We start from the raw sequence: 19,717 nt of genomic DNA, 5'->3' as shown, positions 1-19,717 counted from the left end.
ACACTATGCTAAGGCACATGGAAAATAAGGAGGTGATTGGTGACAACCATCATGGCTTCATTAAGGGAAGATTGTGTGCCTGATAAATTTGGTGGCCTTCTGCAGCAGGATTACAGCATTGATGTATAGGGGAAGTGCAACTGATGTCATCTGCCTGGACTTATGCAAAGCAATTGATACTGTCCCCCATGATATCATTGTCTCTAGACTGGAGAGACATGGATTTGATGGATGGACCACTTGGTGGGTAAGGAATTGGCTGGATGTTCCCACTCAAAGAGTGGTGGTCAACAGTTCACAATGTCCAGGTGGAGATCAGTGATGAGTGGTGTTCCTCAGCGATCAGTATTGGGACCACAAAGCATTTTTGTGGTGACACGAACAGTGAAATTGTGTGCACCCACAGCAAGTTTGCCAAGGACACCAAGCTGTGTGTTACAGGCAACATGCTAAAGGGAAGGGATGCCATCCAGAGGGACCTTGACAGGTTTGAGAGGTGGACCTGTGCAAACCTCATGAAGTTGAACAAGGCCAAGTGCAAGGTCTTGCAAGTGGGCTGGGGCAATCCCAATCAGAAACACAGGCTGACTGAAGAATGGATTGAGAACAGCCTTGAGGAGAAGGACCTGGGGCTGTTGGTTGACAAGACGCTTGATGTGAGCCAGTAATGCGTACTTGCAGCCCAGAAAGCCAACCGTATCCTGGGCTGCATCAAAAGAAGTGTGGCCAGAAGGTCAAGGGAGGTGATTTTCCCCCTCTATTCTGCTCTCTTGAGACCCCACCTAAAGGACTGGGTTCAGCTCTGGGGTCCCCCAGTCAAGAAAGGACATGGAAGTATTAGAACCAGTCCGGAGGAGGGCCACAGAAAAGATCAAGGGGCTGGAACACCTATCCTAGGAAGACAGACCGAGTGAGTTGGGGTTGTTCAGCCTGGAGAAGAGAAGGTTCCGGGGAGACCTTATAGACCTTCCAATACCCAAAGGGGGCCTACAGGAAAGCTGGGAAGGGACTCGTTGTCAGGCAGTGTAGTGAAAGGAAAGGGACTGATGATTTTAAACTGAAAGAGGGTCAATTTAGATGAGAAATTATTCACAATGAGGGTTGTGAAGCACTGGAATAGATTGCTGAGAGAAGTTGTGGATGCCCCATCCCTGGAAGTGTTCAAGGCCAGGTTGGATGGGGCTTTGAGCAACCTGATTTAGTGGGAGGTGTCCCTGACCATGGCATGGGTGTTGGAAGGCTCTGGATGATCTTTAAGGTTGCTTCCACCTTAAACCATTCTATGATTCTAAGAAAGAAATTGAGTTGCTCAAGTGTGTGCTGAGAAGAGCAACAAAGTTGGTGAAGGGTCTCATTTAGATACAGGTAGAGCATCTGAGGAAACTGGGACTGTTTAGTCTGGAGAAAAAGAGGCTGAGGGCAGACGTCATTACTCTCCATAACAACCTGAAAGAAGGTTGCAATGAGGAGGGTGTTCTGTTTTCTCATGTGACGAATGATAGGACAGGAGTAAATGGTCTCAAATTGCAACATAGGAAGATTAGACTGGATATAAGGAAGAGTTTAGTCAACGAAGAAGTGGTTAGGCATTGGAATAGGCTGCCCAGGTAAGTTCTGAGACAAAAAAAAATCAAGACTAAATTACCCCAGGAATGTTCCTGGCAAAATTCAGAGTCATACAAAACAGTTGAAAAAAATAACATTAATAGATAAATAAGTAAAGTCCTTTTTTTTCCTCACAAAGTTAAATAAATTTAAAAAAAAAAAAAAAAAATTGTCTTTTTCAAGGCATTATCCTTTGCATGCTTCTCTGGCAAGGATTCTTACAGTTTCTTTTCTCCTATTGTTTCAAAAGCAACAGGCATACTATTACAAGCAAAATGCATTACAGTTCATGCCTGCCTAGGCCTCCACTGTGCTTTACTGACCAACCATGACCTCTCAGCCACTGTTCCACAAACGAACAGCAGTACTCTGCAAAGCACAATGAGAACATCTGCTCTGCTGCTGATAATTTCACAAATAGTATTAGGGAGAAAATAATTATTGCACATCGCAAGGCAGGGAAGGAGAACTGTTTGTTTGTTCTTCTAAGCAGTTCACTTTCAACATAGTAACAGTGAGATTCCTCTAGCCACTAAGGCTTACTTGTCCACCTGCAGGTTGTGTTGAATGACTGAGATTTTACCTCTGGATCAAGCAACTCAAGTTTAAAATGTAATGTCCAAGAAAATATCTTCACCAACTTTTATTTTAAAAAGTCAAATGGTGTTGTACAGAGGGAGAGGGAGAGGGGAGGAGTGTTTGAAACTGGAATGGTTTAACTAGGTCTCAATAAAAATTTTCCCTAGGTGACAGCTCTTGTATCTCAATTTCTATAAATACAATAAATGGCTCTACTCTTAGATTAAAGACATATTTGCAGTATCATCATTGAAAAGTGTTTTGGAACAACAGCTACTCACATTTGATTTTTGGTTTTGTCTTTCCTTTGTTTGTTTGTTTGTAACGTTGTTATTTAAGAAGTAAAGTCACATCTTGTCTTAATCTTAGATAGTAACATCATGCCCAGATCTTGGTAACAGATATTTTATTCATATTGAATTAGTTCTTCTTGGAAAAGAGAAGAAAAGGCCATATTCTTAGAGAATAACTATGATGAACTCTATACAGGCACACACAGAAAGAAAACACTGCTTTGGGGAGAAAACAGGCTGGAGAGGGTTCCGTCAAATACAGCAAGGGGCACATATCTCTGCTAGTAGAGATTAGTGGAGGCAGAATACACCTAACCTCCTTCTAGAGACTAAGGACATACAAGGGTAGTAAGTAACCAGATTTTCAGAGAGGTTGGGGAGTAGGGGCTTGTTTTCTTTTCAAGCCAGGCTTGTGTCACCAGAAGTGCCAGGGAGTAGCAAGAGGGACTAGGCACTGAGGTGGTTACCCTTGCCAACAGGGGACCACCCTGCAGGCGTGAGGTAGGCAAATGAAGCTACAGGCAGGTAACAGGCCCATCTTCTTGTTACCAAAGCTCACAAGCTTCAACCCAATCAAGTGAGTCCATCCACCACTCCTTTGAGCATGAGCTCAAACTATCCTTCCTTTCTTGCACTTTTGCTCCACAGGGTGTTGGCAAAGACCTTATTAGCCTTCTTTTCAACCTTTCTCTGTGCAACCTGGACAACCCTTTTCACAGCTCCTTCACCTAGCTTTTCAGCACCACCACCAGAGCCCACACCAAGAGGTGAGGCCATCACCAGCCCCAGGAAGAAGGACCAGTTACTTCCCATGATCCCAAACCCAGCTACTGCCTCCTCCCTCTGGAGTCATGGCTGCATTGAAGCCTCTGATGTGCCAAGGACAGTTGCTTCAGTTGGCTTCCAGAGACTGTGGCACATCACTATGATAGCTGCACAGTGTCAAGCTGTCCCATACAGTCTTGGTCAGCATTTAATGAGAAGAAAAATACCTGTATATTTCCTCTTCAGGAGAAGCCTTTAATATTTGGTCATCATATGGAATGGTAATAGACAAGAATAGATAGAAGAGGCCCTCCCCTTTTTTTTTCCTATTAATATCATGTCAATACTACAGCTAAAAACCATAAGCCCAGACAGAACTGTTTTTTATATAAGGAGACAGCAACCCTTTTCCTAGGTTCACTGGTCTACAACCCTGAGATTTTACTACTGAGTAGCAGTTGCTAAACAACTAGAGTTGAACCTCCACACCTATGGTTTAAAACAAAATCAGGGGGAAAAAAATAAAGAAAAAAAAAAAGGAGACACACACACCACACACACAAGAACAAGAGAAACATGCAGCAACAACAACAAATTATTGACCTCCATTCTAGAACAAATCCAAGTCAGCCAAAGTTCCCTAGTGGGGAAACCAGCTGTTACATCTCATTCAAACACTCAGATTTCTGGCTAGGGATTTCAGCCATATGTGGTCTTTTTATGAAATTTTATTGGCATAAAAACTTCTAGTAATACTGCTTTCTCCTGTCAAGTTTTTGCAAATTATTTATTAAACCATTTTAAAATTTATACAAAATACTATTTGTAACTCCTTGTAGCTGATGACATGATGTTAAGGCTCAGCTAAAGGCATAGCCAAGTGAGTAACTATAGTGGAAAGTGATTTGGCTTCAGAGAGTGTCCTGGCAGAGGAGTAGCTCATCAAGGAAGCAACAGCAATTCTCCAACTGGGAGGTCAGTACAGTGCAAACAATGCAAAGTTCAAATCCAGGAGAGGATTAGGAAAATGTCCACTAAAATAATTTCCCTGCATTTAATAGAAAAGGAGAAAAAGAGGAAGAAGCCTTGAAGTGGCTCTGAAAAAGTGTCTAATTCATTGAATAATTGAAACTAAGTTATTTTAACCTAAAACATATGTATGGCAGTGTAAATACATAAAAATGAAATCCAGCTTATGAGGCACTGTTGTACAGCTGCAAGACCTGATTTTGATGTTTGCTCTGTAGCTATATTTTCATCAAATAAATTCTTTTCCAGCATGATCTCCCTTCTGTACTACTGTTATTTGGGTGAAGAGGAACCCACAACAATCTACAATACTCCAGTCTGCAGCATATGAATACAAACCAAATAAAAGTCCTTTATCACTTGCAAATAGAAATTTTGATATTTTTTTATTTTATTTTATTTTTTGATAAAGGCATATTTGTACCACATCTTTTTCAGGTTTGGACTTTTCATGTGATAAAGCTGGAAAATCTCCATTTGTGCATCTACATTTACGCTCTAAACTCATCTTCATGGGTGAGAGTAGTCACTGACAGTAATTACAGTAATTACAATTTTGTAACTCACTGCTGTTTCTCTCTTCTTATTTCTTTTGAGAAAAGAAACAAAAGAAAGGCAGATGTTGGATTCTTCATAGGGAAGGAAAGTGTTTACAGTAGCCACAAGTAATTTTTTTCAAACACATTTGTAAGCTCCATAGCTACTATATGCAGCTCATGATATCAAAAGACTTACTCTGACCCATGTACATAGCAACTACAGACATTAGAAATGAAGTAGGTGGGTACTATCCATCTAGTACTGATTTGATGGAGTTTTCAGAGCAATCTTTTGCTTCCCAAGCATAAAGGTTCTTTGGGATTCTTAGCACCATTGCCACTGTCCCAGTCTGAGGCATTTTAACCAGAACGAGCTGGCCTGCATAGTTGTGTGAAGTTATCAACTTGCTGATTGAACCACACAGTGATAGTGGCTGACTTATTGTGTCTCCTATCTCTAGCAATTGCTTTCAGCTGTCAGTTTGCCAGATGGAGACTCTACTTGCCAGCTGTTGGCTGCCCATTGGCCTATCCACTCTGTGGCTCCTTTACAAACTGCATATGAATTGGTATAGATATGGCTGACATCATGTTGTGCAGCTAGTAAGACTGATCTAAGTTCCCCAACTTGAACACTGCCTTTACCTGTTTCATCTAAACTTTGTCCTGTGGCTACTTGTAAAGCCATGGCCTTATATTTCCACTCATTATTTTGCCTATTAGATCATGCATCAGTGAGCTATACCCCCTTAAGGTTACTGCCTTCCTTCAGAGGAAACACCTACTGAATCAAAGATGGTTTGCTTGGTGGGATTTGCAATAGTAAAGTGCTGTTTATATCTTTCTGCAATTTAGATACTTTAACGTTGCCTTCCATAACAGGCATAATTTCATTGATACCTTCCACATAGGCAAACCACTTGTGGACTGTGGATTTCATATGCAGGTGGTACCATACCCTTGCAAACTATATCTAGGAGATTAAAAGGACCTCGAACAACCACACTCTGTTCTCTTATCTGCTCTGCCTACTTCACTGCTCACACTAGAGACATCAAGCCATTTTCAGGATCAGAATGCCTCATTTTGTTGTCATTGAAGGAGCAGGAGATAAATGTTATTGGTCTCTCTGGTACTTCTGGTCCCTTTTGCTACAGATTATGATTGGAACTGTGCTTACTGAATCCCCGTTCTACAAGGATAAGGTTGGTCAGGTGTAAGGGACTTAACTGTTGAAATAACCTCAGTTTTTATTAATAATTCTAACTCATCCTTGTGCTGTTTAGTCCAGTCCCATGATTTCCCTTTTCTAAGGAAATTGTATAAGGGACAGGCAATGATAGAAAAAACAGGGATACATTTATGCCATTAGCCTAAAGTTCCCAGGACTTGCTATAACTCCTTCACACTAGATGGATTTTGCCCCCACTCAAATATCCCCAGGGTGTCTGGAGGACTACAAGTGGCTCCTTTAATCCACCAGGCTCTCAAGAACTTAACCTCTTCCATGGGCTCCTGACATTTGACAGAGGAATGTCTAATCCCAAAGCTGGCAATTTTTTCTCATACACTTTCCATGGCATGTCAGACTTCCGCAGCATTTTTCCCTCCTATCAATATGTCATCAATGTATTCAATGTCCAGTGGACTGGGGTTTTCTGTTAAAACCTTTCCCAACGTTTCCCAAGGCACTGTGAGCAATAGTAGGGGAAAATTTAAATCCTCAAGCCAGCCTATTAAAGGTATAATGCAATCCTTTCCAGGTAAAAGCAAATTGAGCCTTATCATATTCCTGGAGTAGAATCATGAAAAGCATATCAACAAAAATAAATATAAAAATAAAATATATAAAAATAAAAATAAAAATAAAAATAAAAATAAAAATAAAAATAAAACAAAACAGTGAAAGTTGCTATCCATGGGTATGATGCTCCCTGAATTTGGGATACTAGTTCTGCAATATTTGGCACAGTGGCAGTTAACTGTGAGCTATTGTCATTCAATCACTTATAATCAATCACAAGCCACCATTGTCTATTTGACTTTTACTGGCCAGATAGAAGAGTTGTAACAGGAATGTGTGCGGCTGATAATACTTCTTTCTTCCAAGTCAGATGCCACTATGTCAATGCCCAAATGCATAGCTGCTAGTAGAGAGTACTGCCTTACATTATTAATTTTTGATGGGGGAAGAGGTACAGACAACTCTAATAAATTTAAAGATTTAGTCTCATCTTCTTCAAACCATCCTATCCCATGAAACTCCAGACTGACCCATCAGGGAGTTTCCATGTTCTGCCATATAATAAATCAAACCGTAAAATACTGGTATTAGCAGCACCAACCAATATTTCAGCATGTGTCAATTTCTTTTCACCTGGGAGCCACAAGGTGTTTTCTGCTGTAGGCATTCCTTTACGACTTCAGCAATCCTTGTACACATTAGCTTACTGTGACTGAGCTTTATATTTAAGTCCTCTGCTGTTTTGTTAGTAATAACTGACATCTGTGCTCCTGTGTCAATAAGGACATTACAAAAATCTTCTTTGGTCCTATAGGGATGGTAATGAAAGGTTCATAGTGTATATCAAAGAGATAACACCCGCTGAACAGGGGTTGCAATATCAGGGGGCTCATTGTCCTGCCCAGGGATGCAAGATTTTGTCAGTGTAATTGCTAAATCAATTAGATCCTGTTGTGGGACTGAAGGCATGTCTGATTTAACAGAGTTAGTTTTACATTCCTATGTTGGTCTCTGGCCCTTTACAATTATGCCATCTGCTGGGCAGAAAATTTTAGCTATCTGCAAATGCTTTGGAGGAACCTGGGACAGATTTTGGAAAACACACTGCCTTTTACAGCATTTTTTAAATTTTGTTGGGAAAAAAAAGGATCAGCCGTGGCACTACTAGAAATGAGGAAGAAAGGGTGACCGTGCCCAAGGGAGCATGAGACTGCCACCCTGACCTCACTGCCAAACCTTTCTTTATGACTGCTAATCTTCAAAGGTTAAGAGAAAGCTTCTAAACAATAATTGGTGAATTAAAACCATCTAAGCACAACTCCAAGTGCTGCCAAGAACAACCAGTAAATTAAATACAAAAAAGTTCACAATAGAGGGTTCAGTTTACAATCCAACCATCCTCTTCCTATTGCATACTCTCAGTTGTAATGAAGGCAGATGAACCTGAGGAAAAGAGCTGAGATGAACAGGAGTCATTTGACAGCCACTGAGACTACCACTTGCTCTGAAGTTAAAATTGGTTTTGGTTCTGTCATCAGCTTGTGTAGCCAGACTCCTTAAATTTTCCAGGTTTTAATTTCCCTCAATTTCATATGTAAAACAATATAGTACAATAGCTATATATATATATATATATACACACATATATATATATATATAATAGTACATGTCCATGTGTATCTTCTCTGATTCTGGGTCCTCAGTTAGCATTTTGATTACACAGGGGTTGTGGTGATATTGATTGTGGTTTGGTAAGCATACATGTACAGCAAGCCCCAGCAGGTTGCAGTGATTTGTATCTCTTTGGAATTGCCAGGGGGATGACCTGGCACCTTTTTTCAAGCATCCTGCTAGTTTTTTAGGTTTCTGCACTTGTTTGGGAGGAAGTTCCGAAGAACTGGTGTTCTAGGTGCCTGCCCGTCTCATCCCATGCTCCCTGCCACTCATAAGTGTACTGCCTTGGGACAGATCTCTGGAAGGCATTCTTAAGTAGTTGTTATTAATTGTTCTAGGAAAATATTTTTGTTGTTGTTGTCTTTAAAGATTAAGATACATGACAATATATGACTCGTTAAGTGTTATTACATCACTTCCTACAGTCATGAAGAAAGAGGTGAATGACATTAGCTACATGGATGACTCCATGTCCTATGTACCTGGTGAAATATGTACATGCATCCCCTCATAGTAGATACCCAGACATTGATAGTAAATTCCCTTCATCTCATAGAGGATGCCATGGTCTTTCAGTGCCTTTCACAACTAGATTTGGAAAGAAGAAGTTCCAGCAGATTTTGTAATGCCTAAATTCACTCCATGTGTCCAGCATTTAGAAATTGTTATTGAAATTCAAATACTGATTGGTCTTAAAATAATTTCATTACAGATTTCCTTTAGACATATATTTGTAAACACTTTTGCTGTATTATGTGTTGTTCATATTGACAGGTCTTTCACTGAAAATTTGATTACTATCATCTTTCTTTGAACAATTAAGGAAAGTAAGTTACTAAGTCTTGGAGCACAAAGAAACACACAAACAAGAAATGGTGGCCATCTCTTCATTGAATTCCAAGATGCTCAGCAGTACTGATGATTCACTGTAAGGAAGAGGAGTTTTCAGCAGTATAACAGCACGTGTGTCATTTGCCTGTGTTAAACTGAATCCAGTCCATTCAGGTACAGGTTTTAGGTGTCAAAGTACTTTACAAGATAGCGTCATATAATCATAGAAAAATAGAATCATAGAATGGCCTGTGTTGAAAGGGACCTCAAAGATCATCCAGCTCCAACCCTCCCCTCCCTCCCCCCACCATAGGCAGGGATGCCACCCACTGATCAGGTTGCTCAGGGCCTCATCCAACCTGATCTTGAACATCTCCAGGGATGTTCACCCACAACCTCTCTGAGCAACTTGTTTCAATGCCTCACCACCCTCTGAGTGAAGAATTTCCTCCTAACCTCTCATCTAAATCTCTCCTCTTTTAGTTTAAAACCATTCCCCCTCATCCTGTCAGTATCTGACTGAGCAAAGAGTTGCTCTCCATCTTTTCTATAAGTCCCCTTCAAGTATTGAAAGGTTACAATGAGGCCTCCCCAGATCCTTCTCTTCTGTAGGCTGAACAGCCTCAGCTCTCTCAGCCAATCTTCATAGGAAAGGTGCTCCTGCCCCTTGATCATCTTTGTGGCCCTCCTCAGGGGGATGGAGAATTCTTGCACTCTAGGTTCAATGTTTCTGTAGTACTTGTGGATGGAAGCTGTGAAAGAGAGTTATTTTGTTTTAGTGAGTTTTACCATGAAAAATAAGACAGCTTATGGGACAGCAAACACAATAGCTGAAGCATTCAAACTACAGTAACTCCTGAGGTTTACGATACATAGCTCAATAACCGGCTAAATGCAGTATTACAGTTTTGCCAGCAGGTGGAAGTGAGGTTCATCTTTCAGATCATTGCTTGCAGTGAAATTCAAAGAGAACTGAAAGGCCTTTGCTGTTCTAGCAAATTGAAGTGAGAAAAAGAGTGGTTCTTTCCATCATCATGTTGTGAAACGCTGTGAAAATTTTACATTTTCAACAAGAATATGTAAGAATATTAACTATGAGGACATCAAAACAATTCTAGCCACAATAATAGTGCTATGAGGCACAATAAGGTAGTTGTTAATCCTGGTGAAAATCTGAACATTTTCAAAGTTCTTATTTGCATATTTCACGCACATATGGTAATAGTTATTAACTAAGAAATAGAAGAACAAAAAAACTGCAAACTGCTCCCTAGGAGCTGCCCAGGCATCCCCATGAAGCTGTTTTACTGTGAGCTGCATAGCTACAGCTCTTTCCCAACATTTCTCCTTGTCCCCCACCAGAAGATAAGAAATAGGTCAGATCAGGAGGAGACAACAAAGCAAAAAAATATATATCAAAACTTCTTCTACTGATTTTTTTTTTTCCAATTGTAAATATTTGACAGAAGAGCTTGCAAAAAGGGAATGCCTGATTCACAGGACCAGAAATTCCAGGGATAATTTGAAAGTCAGAGTCATTACCCTGACACTCTTCAGGCACACCCAGGTCCACAGTGGAGTTTACAGATATGTGAAGAGGAAATACAAGCTGAGTTGCAGTGTATATTGTAGGTATCCTGTAAGCAGTTCCATATACAATGTTGCAGACACTCACGCTGTTATCAAAGGTCTCAGGGCACTTTGCCTTGTGTTGCCATAGAAGTCCTGGAACTTTGAAGCTGAGCTCTCGTTTTTAAAAATAAGCATGTTTCTAACACTGAAGAACTCTTGAAAATTCAAAGCCAATTAAATAAATAAATAGGATAAAAAAGCAATTTCTGAGACATCCTTATGATTTCTTGAGTCTTCATTATTTTTCAGTCCTCAGGGACAGTAGTTTTTGTCAACAATGAAAGTCTCTTAAGTCTCTTATATTTTCCTCAGTGGCCTGTTTAGATCTCCCAATGTATTTTAGAAAGTTTTTCCTTTTTTTTTTTTTTTCTTATATTAACTCTATTACATTGACCTAAATGAAAGGAAAATCTTTAGCCACCCATAAGTTTACAAGAGTAATATAATAAGAACTAGCAATGCTTATGGTATTAAAAGAAAGAGGTTAAAACTCCACATATACTTCCCCTTTTCACTACATTCCATTTTCCAAAAAACATTGGAAATTCTGCAGCCCCCTTCTTTCCTACACCCAAACTTAACATGCTTTTCCACAGCACAGCTGGCTGCTAGCTCCCCTTCTAGGCATGGTTTGCTTTCTCTCTCAGCACAGCCAAAAGGACCTTGTGGAGAGTGACTAAGTTTTTAAAAGTTTTAAGTGCACAAATCCCCATAAATCCATACACTCCTTAACACAGTCCGTTGCACCTTGGTTTAAAAGCACCATGCTGTGATTAAGACTCAGGCAGACAGACTAGGCAGTTCTCCCTCCCATGATGCCAAAATTCAGTGCAGGTGAAACTTTGAGCCATTGGTGGTGCCCTGGCTCTCACATTTCAGTCCTCTTTGGCTAGGGTAGCTGCTCAGCCAGGGAATCAAATGCTGATGCTGAGCCTGGCCTTGGGAGAAGCTTGGACCTCAAATGAAAGCACAGAAATATCTGGAGAGCATGATAATAGCAGTCATAATACAGAAGCATCAGTAGTCTGGGCTTATTAATGTCTCATGTCCTCTAGTCTGACATGAATACAACAGGAAGGCCAAGTTTCTCCACTCTCCTTTTTATTTTTTTTTAAATATAAAACATCCTTTATTTTAATGTCCTCCTCTGATGGGTCAGAGAACCCATGTGCTCATGCCCAATGGCTATTGCAGCACAGCCCTCCCTAGCCAGCTTCAGCTGCTAGTGAAACCTGCTAGTCCTCAGAAATGGCAAAAAAATGATAAATCTATTTTTCCAGATCATATCCTGGAGATATATCTGGGAATACTGGACAAGTTGGATAATTTTCAGAAAGTTTTGACAAATATTTCTCCTATTCTTGGGCCAAGTGGTATACATACACACAAATACATTCAGACTATATGAGTGAAATTGGAATGTGTTAAAACTATGATTGGTTAAAAACTGGTTAAAATCCATCACTCTAAACAGCTCTGGAATCTACCCAACATGTACAGAGTGCAAAAAACTCCAGAAACCTTCAGTCTCAGCTATTGACATTACACACAGGAGGAGTGGGTAAAGGTAGACAAAGGTCTTGATTTTTCAGATGCATACCCCTACACCTTTACTACCCCCTCAGAAATCATGGGAGCAATTCATAAATTTAACATAGTATTAATGCTTACAGACCTTGTCCTCAAGGCATTTGCCAACTTGTAGCATATTATTTTAGTTTATTGACATGACCTTCAGACTGGATTTTTGATGCAGGAGCCTATATTTTTATACCTGATGAATCATCTCCCCTTAAAAAATAAACAAACAAACATTGCTAAACAAAATATTGTGAGGCACTTTGTACTGTTTCTCTTCTGTGGTGATTTCAGACATTTCAAACATTCTGTCTCTCTCCATCACTTTCTAAAAATCTTAGCTATTACAGCTTAGCAACACATTGCATAAGTCTGAAGACATACTTGCATAATCTTACCAAGAATGCAGCTCTTACAAAAGGACTTTGTGAGAGAGCATACGCAGGAAAATGTATACAGAGGCTGGATGCCTCTTGGTGAACTGGACTGAAGTTCCAGTACAAAGACAAACCCCAGATCTAACAAAGCAACCAGAGGAAATGGCAAGCAAATTCTAAGATCTTCAAGAAGTTATTCAAACAAAATGAGTCACAGGAGTCCTATGTTACCATAAAACATAACTAAATGTTACCAGTTGCGATACAAACCATGTTTGTTCTGCTGCTTCTGAGGAAGTTATGAGTGGCTCCAAGAAACAACCCAAAACAAATAAAACCAAATATCGAATCTGGATGTTTTCAAATTAACAAGACAATGCAAGATAAAAGACGTATTTAATATGAACAAATTCATATCCTCAAGTCTTGGTGCATGTATGTACCATATACTGCTGGTTTGTTGCTGCATTATCAATACCACCTTTTGGAATTGTTTAGGTAGCTCCCTCCTAAGGAAAGAGACTGGCACATGTTGAGTGAATTTCCCCAAATAAATTCGTCACAGACTTCTAACTGCTAATTCAAATGCCTGGCACTCGGTATGAAAAGAGACCAAAGAGGTCAAAAGTTATGAGAGAGCTCTCACCAGATCACAAGAACAATGATTTCATCTAACAGCTACTTTTTGGGGAGATGAGGAAGCTGGCCTTTGTTACATGGAGCAAAGTATAGGTATACGTGAGAGTATGACTGAGAGTTTAGGGCTCAGCTATGAGACTGTTTTTTAAGTATTTTTCTATGCAGCAAGATGTTTTGGTGCTGGGAAACCTCCTGCTGAAGTCTGAGGGTCTGCTCTCATCATCTGTATATCCTAGCTGTATAGCTTGTGCCAGTGACAAAGTTCTGGTGTTTATGATCATGGGATCTGTAAATCAATGCCTGCATGAGAGAGATGGGATACAACTCTTTAAGCAGGGCAAAGGTATTTTTTCCAGTAGGATGAGTGCCTTTAAAAAGAGGGTTTTACACCAGAAATGAGAGGACACAGAGAGAACTACCAGCAGCCCTGTGAGGGAGTGATGGACAGGGTTGATGACAAAAGTGCCTGAAGTGATGTGATTGAAAGATATCACAAAATCAACAGAACAGAGCTGGTGTGGGGTCACCTCCAGCATGTGAGCAAGGAAGTGCCTACAAGGCACCATTACGGGGAAACCCCAAAACTCTTTCTGGAAACTCAGCACGCTGGGGGAGCCTCTCTAGGGTGCCTGTATACTAATTCAAGCACCTTGGTGAAGCCGATCTTTTCAGTAGTGCCCAGCAACAGGACAAGAGGCAACGGGCACAAACTGAAGCACAGGAGGTTCTGGCTGAATATGAGAGGGCACTTCTTTACTGTGAGGGTGACAGAGCACTGGAAGAGGTTGCCCAGAGAGGCAGAAGACTGAGGGTAGCACTCATTAACATGTATAAATATTTGAGGGAACGGTGTCAAGAAGATGGAGCCAGTCACTGTAGAAGGGTGGTGAGGCACTGGAACAGGTTGCCCAGGGAGGCTGTGGAGATATTCTCTGGAATATCTTCTCTGGAGATATTCAAAACCCACCTGGATGCCATCCTACACAATCTTCTCTAGGTGATCCTGCTTGGCAAGAGGGTTGGATTAGATGATCTTCAGAGGTCCCTTCCAACCCTGCCCATTCTGTATTTCTCTGATTCTGTAAATTAGTTGTGAATACAGTTAAAATGAATATTAAAAGAAGATTTTTATGCACTGGAGCAAAGAGACCCCAGAGCAGCCTTCGAAGTGGAGCAATACCTGTATATGTGTGCACAAATATATCTGAATTCAAGAATGGAATTTCAATAGAAAACTGGACTCTGACACAGAAGATCCACTGTACTATAGTTTACTTGTCATCTGTTCCACATTATAATGCATTCTGATAAATGACTTTGCTATTAATTCTCTAACGTCACACCTACGCATAAACCTCACAATGGTCTGTAGCAATGAATGACAGCCAAGCATACTTAATGAAAAATTCCTGCCAGCCAACACCTCACAGAAAAATGTATTAGCATGATATACCAGAGTTTATCACTCTCAGAAATAATCCTAATAAAATATGTATATAATTCAACATCTTCTATGTGCGGCTGATGCACAGATTTTGTACTCAGATAACTCTTTCAGTCAGGGCTTAGATACTGGTACCCCCACTCCACCCACCCACACCTCCCAACCTCCACTTCTCTGGAAGTTTTTCCAGTGTAGTCATGGTAGAGGAACAGTGGCTACACTGGCGTCATTTAAATGGGTACAGACATCTCAGAAGGTGACATCATATATTCATCCTTCTTATAATGAAATACACAATGCAGGCAAAAGGCACTTTTGTATTCTTTTAAAAGCAAAAGATCTAGGAAAATCACATGCTCTGACTAGACTTGAGCAACTCAGACTCCACAGAATTTTGTGGAGTCAGATTCCTGAACGAAATCTGTAAAAAACAAAGTTACACCCTTACTTCTGCATGCAGCCTGTTCTCACTTCATTAAGATTTCTGTCGTTAATTGGTTTTGAATGCAAGAAAGTAATTTTATTTTAGAACAGACTGTCCTGTAACATTGTATTGTGCAATTTCACTTTCATAATTTTATTATAATCTGAATATCTGAAGAAAAGAGAAAATGACTATACAAAGAATTTATAGAACATTCATTTACATACTGGAGACCTTTTGCTGCTTTACAGTTTGAAGAAAAAGACCCCAAAAATCACTATTTTAGAAGGTAAATACAAGAAGGAAACATAAAATTTTAATGATAATGTTGGATACATGGGAACCATGTAATTAAAAACATGACACTTAGTATTTTTGTAGTATAACACTGTAAGATAATAGTATATTTAATAAGCAGGTTAATAGGAGCCTGGCTAAATACATGTGTCAACTTGCTGGCATTAGTCATGAAACTGCATATACACATCTACCAAAAACCTTGGAAAGCAAGTGCTGTATTAATTATTTCATCTTGTATTTGCCATGAACATAAGTTTCATGAATATCCGTCTACATACACTACACAATGGTACATACTGAACTGTTTTGCTTTCTGCAATTTTTAATTCTTTAAAAAGCAAAAGCATGTGACAATTTACCATCCAAAGGAATGCATAATAGAAAAACTCCCTTAGAAACAGGGCAACTTCTTTTTCCTACTTACCAAATAGATCTGAACTCCCAGAAAACACCACCAAGAGTGGCAGCATTCATTTCCTCATGTTCCTGAATTCAGCAGGCCTTAAGAACACATTAGGAATAAAAAATAAAGCCTCAAATGGAAATGACAATATATGGGGAAAACATATGATATATTTTCAGCCCAAATGTCAACACTTGGTGTCTAATAAGACACGCTGAAATTTAAATGTCACCTACAAAAGTGAAAAAATATAAAAATTTCCTTCTCATTTGAATGCTTACAGCATATCAGATTTATTGCATAAAATTTTTCTACTAGGAAAACTGACAATCTAATTGAGATGCCAGCTGATTAAATTCACTGGGTTCCAGCTGGCTGACTAGATTAGGCAATTGGGTTCTTGGTACACCAGAAGAATACTAAAAGGAAACTTCCCACGTTTCAAAAGAATCAAAGTTCCTAGAAATAAGAACTGCATTTTTGGAAAGTACATAAACACCATTTAAATAGCGTGGATAGTACATAAACACCATTTAATACCTCTGTGTCAGAAGAACAGAATTATTTGGTAAAAATCAGTGGCACTTGCCTTTGTTGCTTCAATGGTAGCTACAATGCTTTGGATTGCTTCACCCTTCTGCAACACCCAATGCCCACTGTTACTAATACGCCACTTCCTGGTCCAAATACATTGAACTTCAAATCCTTAACCTGTCTTTTCTGTCCCATCCTCCACCCCCACCCTACCTCCAATATAGTTATTTATACAAAACTGTTAACTAAACAATTCAGTAGTATTTTTTGCTGTGGTCACTGAATAATGTTTCCATGGTCCTAATAAATCAGGGAAATCAGGAAGAAAGCTATTAATGAAAAACAGATCATCATTTATACAAGTGTACTTTACATAAACGTACAACAAACATAGTTCAGATTGGTGGAACATTCTTACCATACAGCCTAGTGTTTTCCACTTGGTTTAGCCATTATTTAGGAAAAGAGGATGACAGGATTAAATACACAAAGTGGATACAGTTACTAGTTAACCCAGTGCCTCATGCATCCAGTACGCTCAATTCAGCACGTCACTTTAAACCTTAGGTTATTAACGTAATGTTGACTACCACACATGAAAGAAACAGAGGCAATGAAACTTTCAGTACTGTTACTCTGCAGTTGCTTTATTACCCTCAGTTCTGATATGGAGGTCTAGAACTGTTCTTTTGTGAATGGGAATTATACAGTAGACCTCCTTGTGAAAGCTTACCTTCCTTGTGAAGATTTCCGCTCTAACCTACTTTATCCATTTCCTGTAATTTATCATTGCTGTAAAGCTAATTAACATTTTGTTGTGCATTGAAAATTCGGATTTGTTTAGAAAAATATACAAAGATATGTACAGGTGTGACAGCTGTACAAACTATGAAACAAATGATCTCAAGAGATGGGAGAGAGTAACAAAATAAATTCCTTCTGGATCTCTTGTCTCTATAAAGCATAAAAATAATTCCTACAGATTAATAGAAAATTAAAAACATAGCCCCAAAAGTTCAATAAAAAGGGGACTAAAAAAAAACATTTACATAAGTATTCAAAGGGGGAACAAATGTTACTACCAAAATAGTATTACAAGGAGACATGGAAACAGGTAGTAGCTTGTCACACAGTAAGACAAAAGTCAAAATATGAAACTCTATTGTCTACAGCAAGGCACATGCTATACACACTTTTACTTATGTAAAATACTGCGAAAGGGCAAAGCACAACATTCTTGTTTAAGGATATCTACATGATATATCAAGATCTGAGATTTACTATAAATAATTTGGTACCAGCAAAAATATATAAATTATAAAATTTTATTTGTTTTTCCCTCATTTTTATCCTGCAATTATTAAAACACAGTATCTTCCCTTAGCTCTTAGTATAAAAAATACAGAAAAAAGACAAACACAGAATACATTTCCATGCAACTGATGTGTTTTTTCTGCCACCTCTTCCCTATTTAAAATGATTCAAGTTAGAACTGCCCAGCCTTGCTTACACTAAATACAGAGCAATCTCCCTGAATATTCCACATTGCCGTTCCTTTCTAAGCAGAGATCAACTTGCACAAGCCTTCTTTTCACATACATATTCCCCCTCTTCCATTCAGTTCCCATCACTGATTCACATAAAGATGAAGACTATAGCAAATGGTCTCCTCAGACCATCATTCTCTCAAGAACATGTTTGCAAGGCGTATAGCTACCATTGATGCAACTATGGCAAGTTTCTTTGTGGAGGTTATATGAAACATTTGCTGCACTAAAAGGTAGCACAGTCTAGTGAGTGAATATTTGTGCTCCAATAAGTGATGAGAAATCGCATGTGAACATATATTAGAAATCCTTCAGGAGAAAAGCTTTTCATTTATGCTTCATTCAGGTATGGGCTACATGGGTTTGGGTGGCAAACAGCTTCTTTTGCTCTGTCCTTTGAAATAAAAAGAAACAAATAATGCTTTGCTAAGTAAGAGTCATCTTCAAAGAAAAGACTGAACTCTTGCAAATATAATGCAGAGAGACTGTCCTCTGCTTTCCTTCTTGGGTATAACATTGCTGCTGAACAGACTTCTTCTCACAGCACTTTCCTTCAATGAAGTCAGCGAAGAGCTCTGAGTCAGCACTGGAAGGGTGTTACATCTTCTTCTGCGATCCGATCATGACCTTTGATACAAAGTTCACAATGGCGCTGGCAGGTTGCTCTGGATCATGCTCTGCAAATAGGTGGCACACATTGTCTGTGGCGCTGCCTTGCTTCCTGGCAACAAACCCAAATACTCTGCAAGGGCAACAATCACACTGTGTCAGAGAACAGACAGACATTGTCTCATTTCATAAAGCAAAAAAGATACTGTAGAAACCAAAAGACCCAGGACAAATGCACAAATCATATTGCATCTGACGTAAAGGACAAGGTACTGTGTGACAGCTAAAAACAGTGGTCCAAATCACAGAATGGTTTGGGTTGCAAGAGAACTTAAAGATCACCTAGTTCCAACCTCCCTGCCATAGGCAGGGACACTTTACACTAGACCAGCTTGCTCAAAGCCCCATTCAACCTGGCCTTAAACACTTCAAGGGATGGGGCATCCACAGCTTCTCTGGGCAACCTGTTCCAGTGCTTCACCACCCTCGGAGTAAAGAATGTCTTCCAAATATCTAATCTAGATCTACCCACTTTTAGTTTAAAGACACTACTCCTTACCATATCACTACACCCCCTGACAAAGAATCCCTCCCCTGCTTTCCTGTAGGCCCCCTTTAGGTCTCAGAAGTGTGTTATAAGGTCTCCCTGGAGCCTTCTCTTCTCCAGGCTGAACAACCCCAACTCTCTCAGCCTCTCTTCATAGGAGAGGTGCTCCAGCCCTCTGATCGTTCTCATGGCCCTCCCTGGGACTCATTATAATACTTCCACGTCCTTGTGCTGGGGGCCCCAGAGCTGAACACAGTCCTTCAGGTGTGGTCACACAGGAGCAGAGTAGAGGGGGAGAACAACCTCCCTCAACCTGCTGGCCACACTTCTGATGCAGTCCAGGATACGGTTGGCTTTCTGGGCTACAATCCCATATTGACAGCTCACGTTGAGCTTCTCGTCAACTAATACCCCCATATCCATTCTCTGGGCAGTCTGTATTTCTGATTGGGATTGCTCCAGCTCCAGGACATTGTACTTAGCTTTGTTCAGCTTCATGAGGTTCACATAGGCCCTCCTCTCAAGCCTGTCAAGGTCCTGCTGGATGGCATCCCTTCCCTCCAGCCTATAATGTCACCTGTCCCTACCCTCCCTTTAATACTAATCCATGGACCACACCAGCCA

General features: G+C 39.9%; 1 protein-coding gene across 5 annotated transcripts in view; it reads right to left on the bottom strand.

Moving 5' to 3' along the window:
- Nucleotides 1-15,447: 15,447 nt before the first annotated feature.
- Nucleotides 15,448-19,717, bottom strand: part of TNS3 (tensin 3) — a 246,082-nt gene continuing 241,812 nt past the window's right edge. For all 5 annotated transcript variants that reach the window (XM_032182218.1, XM_032182221.1, XM_032182222.1 and 2 more), the window contains one exon: nt 15,448-18,679. In XM_032182218.1, the coding sequence (XP_032038109.1) occupies nt 18,535-18,679 (145 nt within the window). In that variant the 3' untranslated portion in view covers nt 15,448-18,534. The remainder of the gene's footprint in view (nt 18,680-19,717) is intronic.

The sequence above is a fragment of the Aythya fuligula genome, chromosome 2 (assembly GCF_009819795.1).
Source record: "Aythya fuligula isolate bAytFul2 chromosome 2, bAytFul2.pri, whole genome shotgun sequence".
NCBI classification, from domain to species: Eukaryota; Metazoa; Chordata; class Aves; order Anseriformes; family Anatidae; genus Aythya; species Aythya fuligula.
Note: the sequence above shows the minus strand (reverse complement) of the source record. Positions and strands in the feature narration are given on the sequence as shown.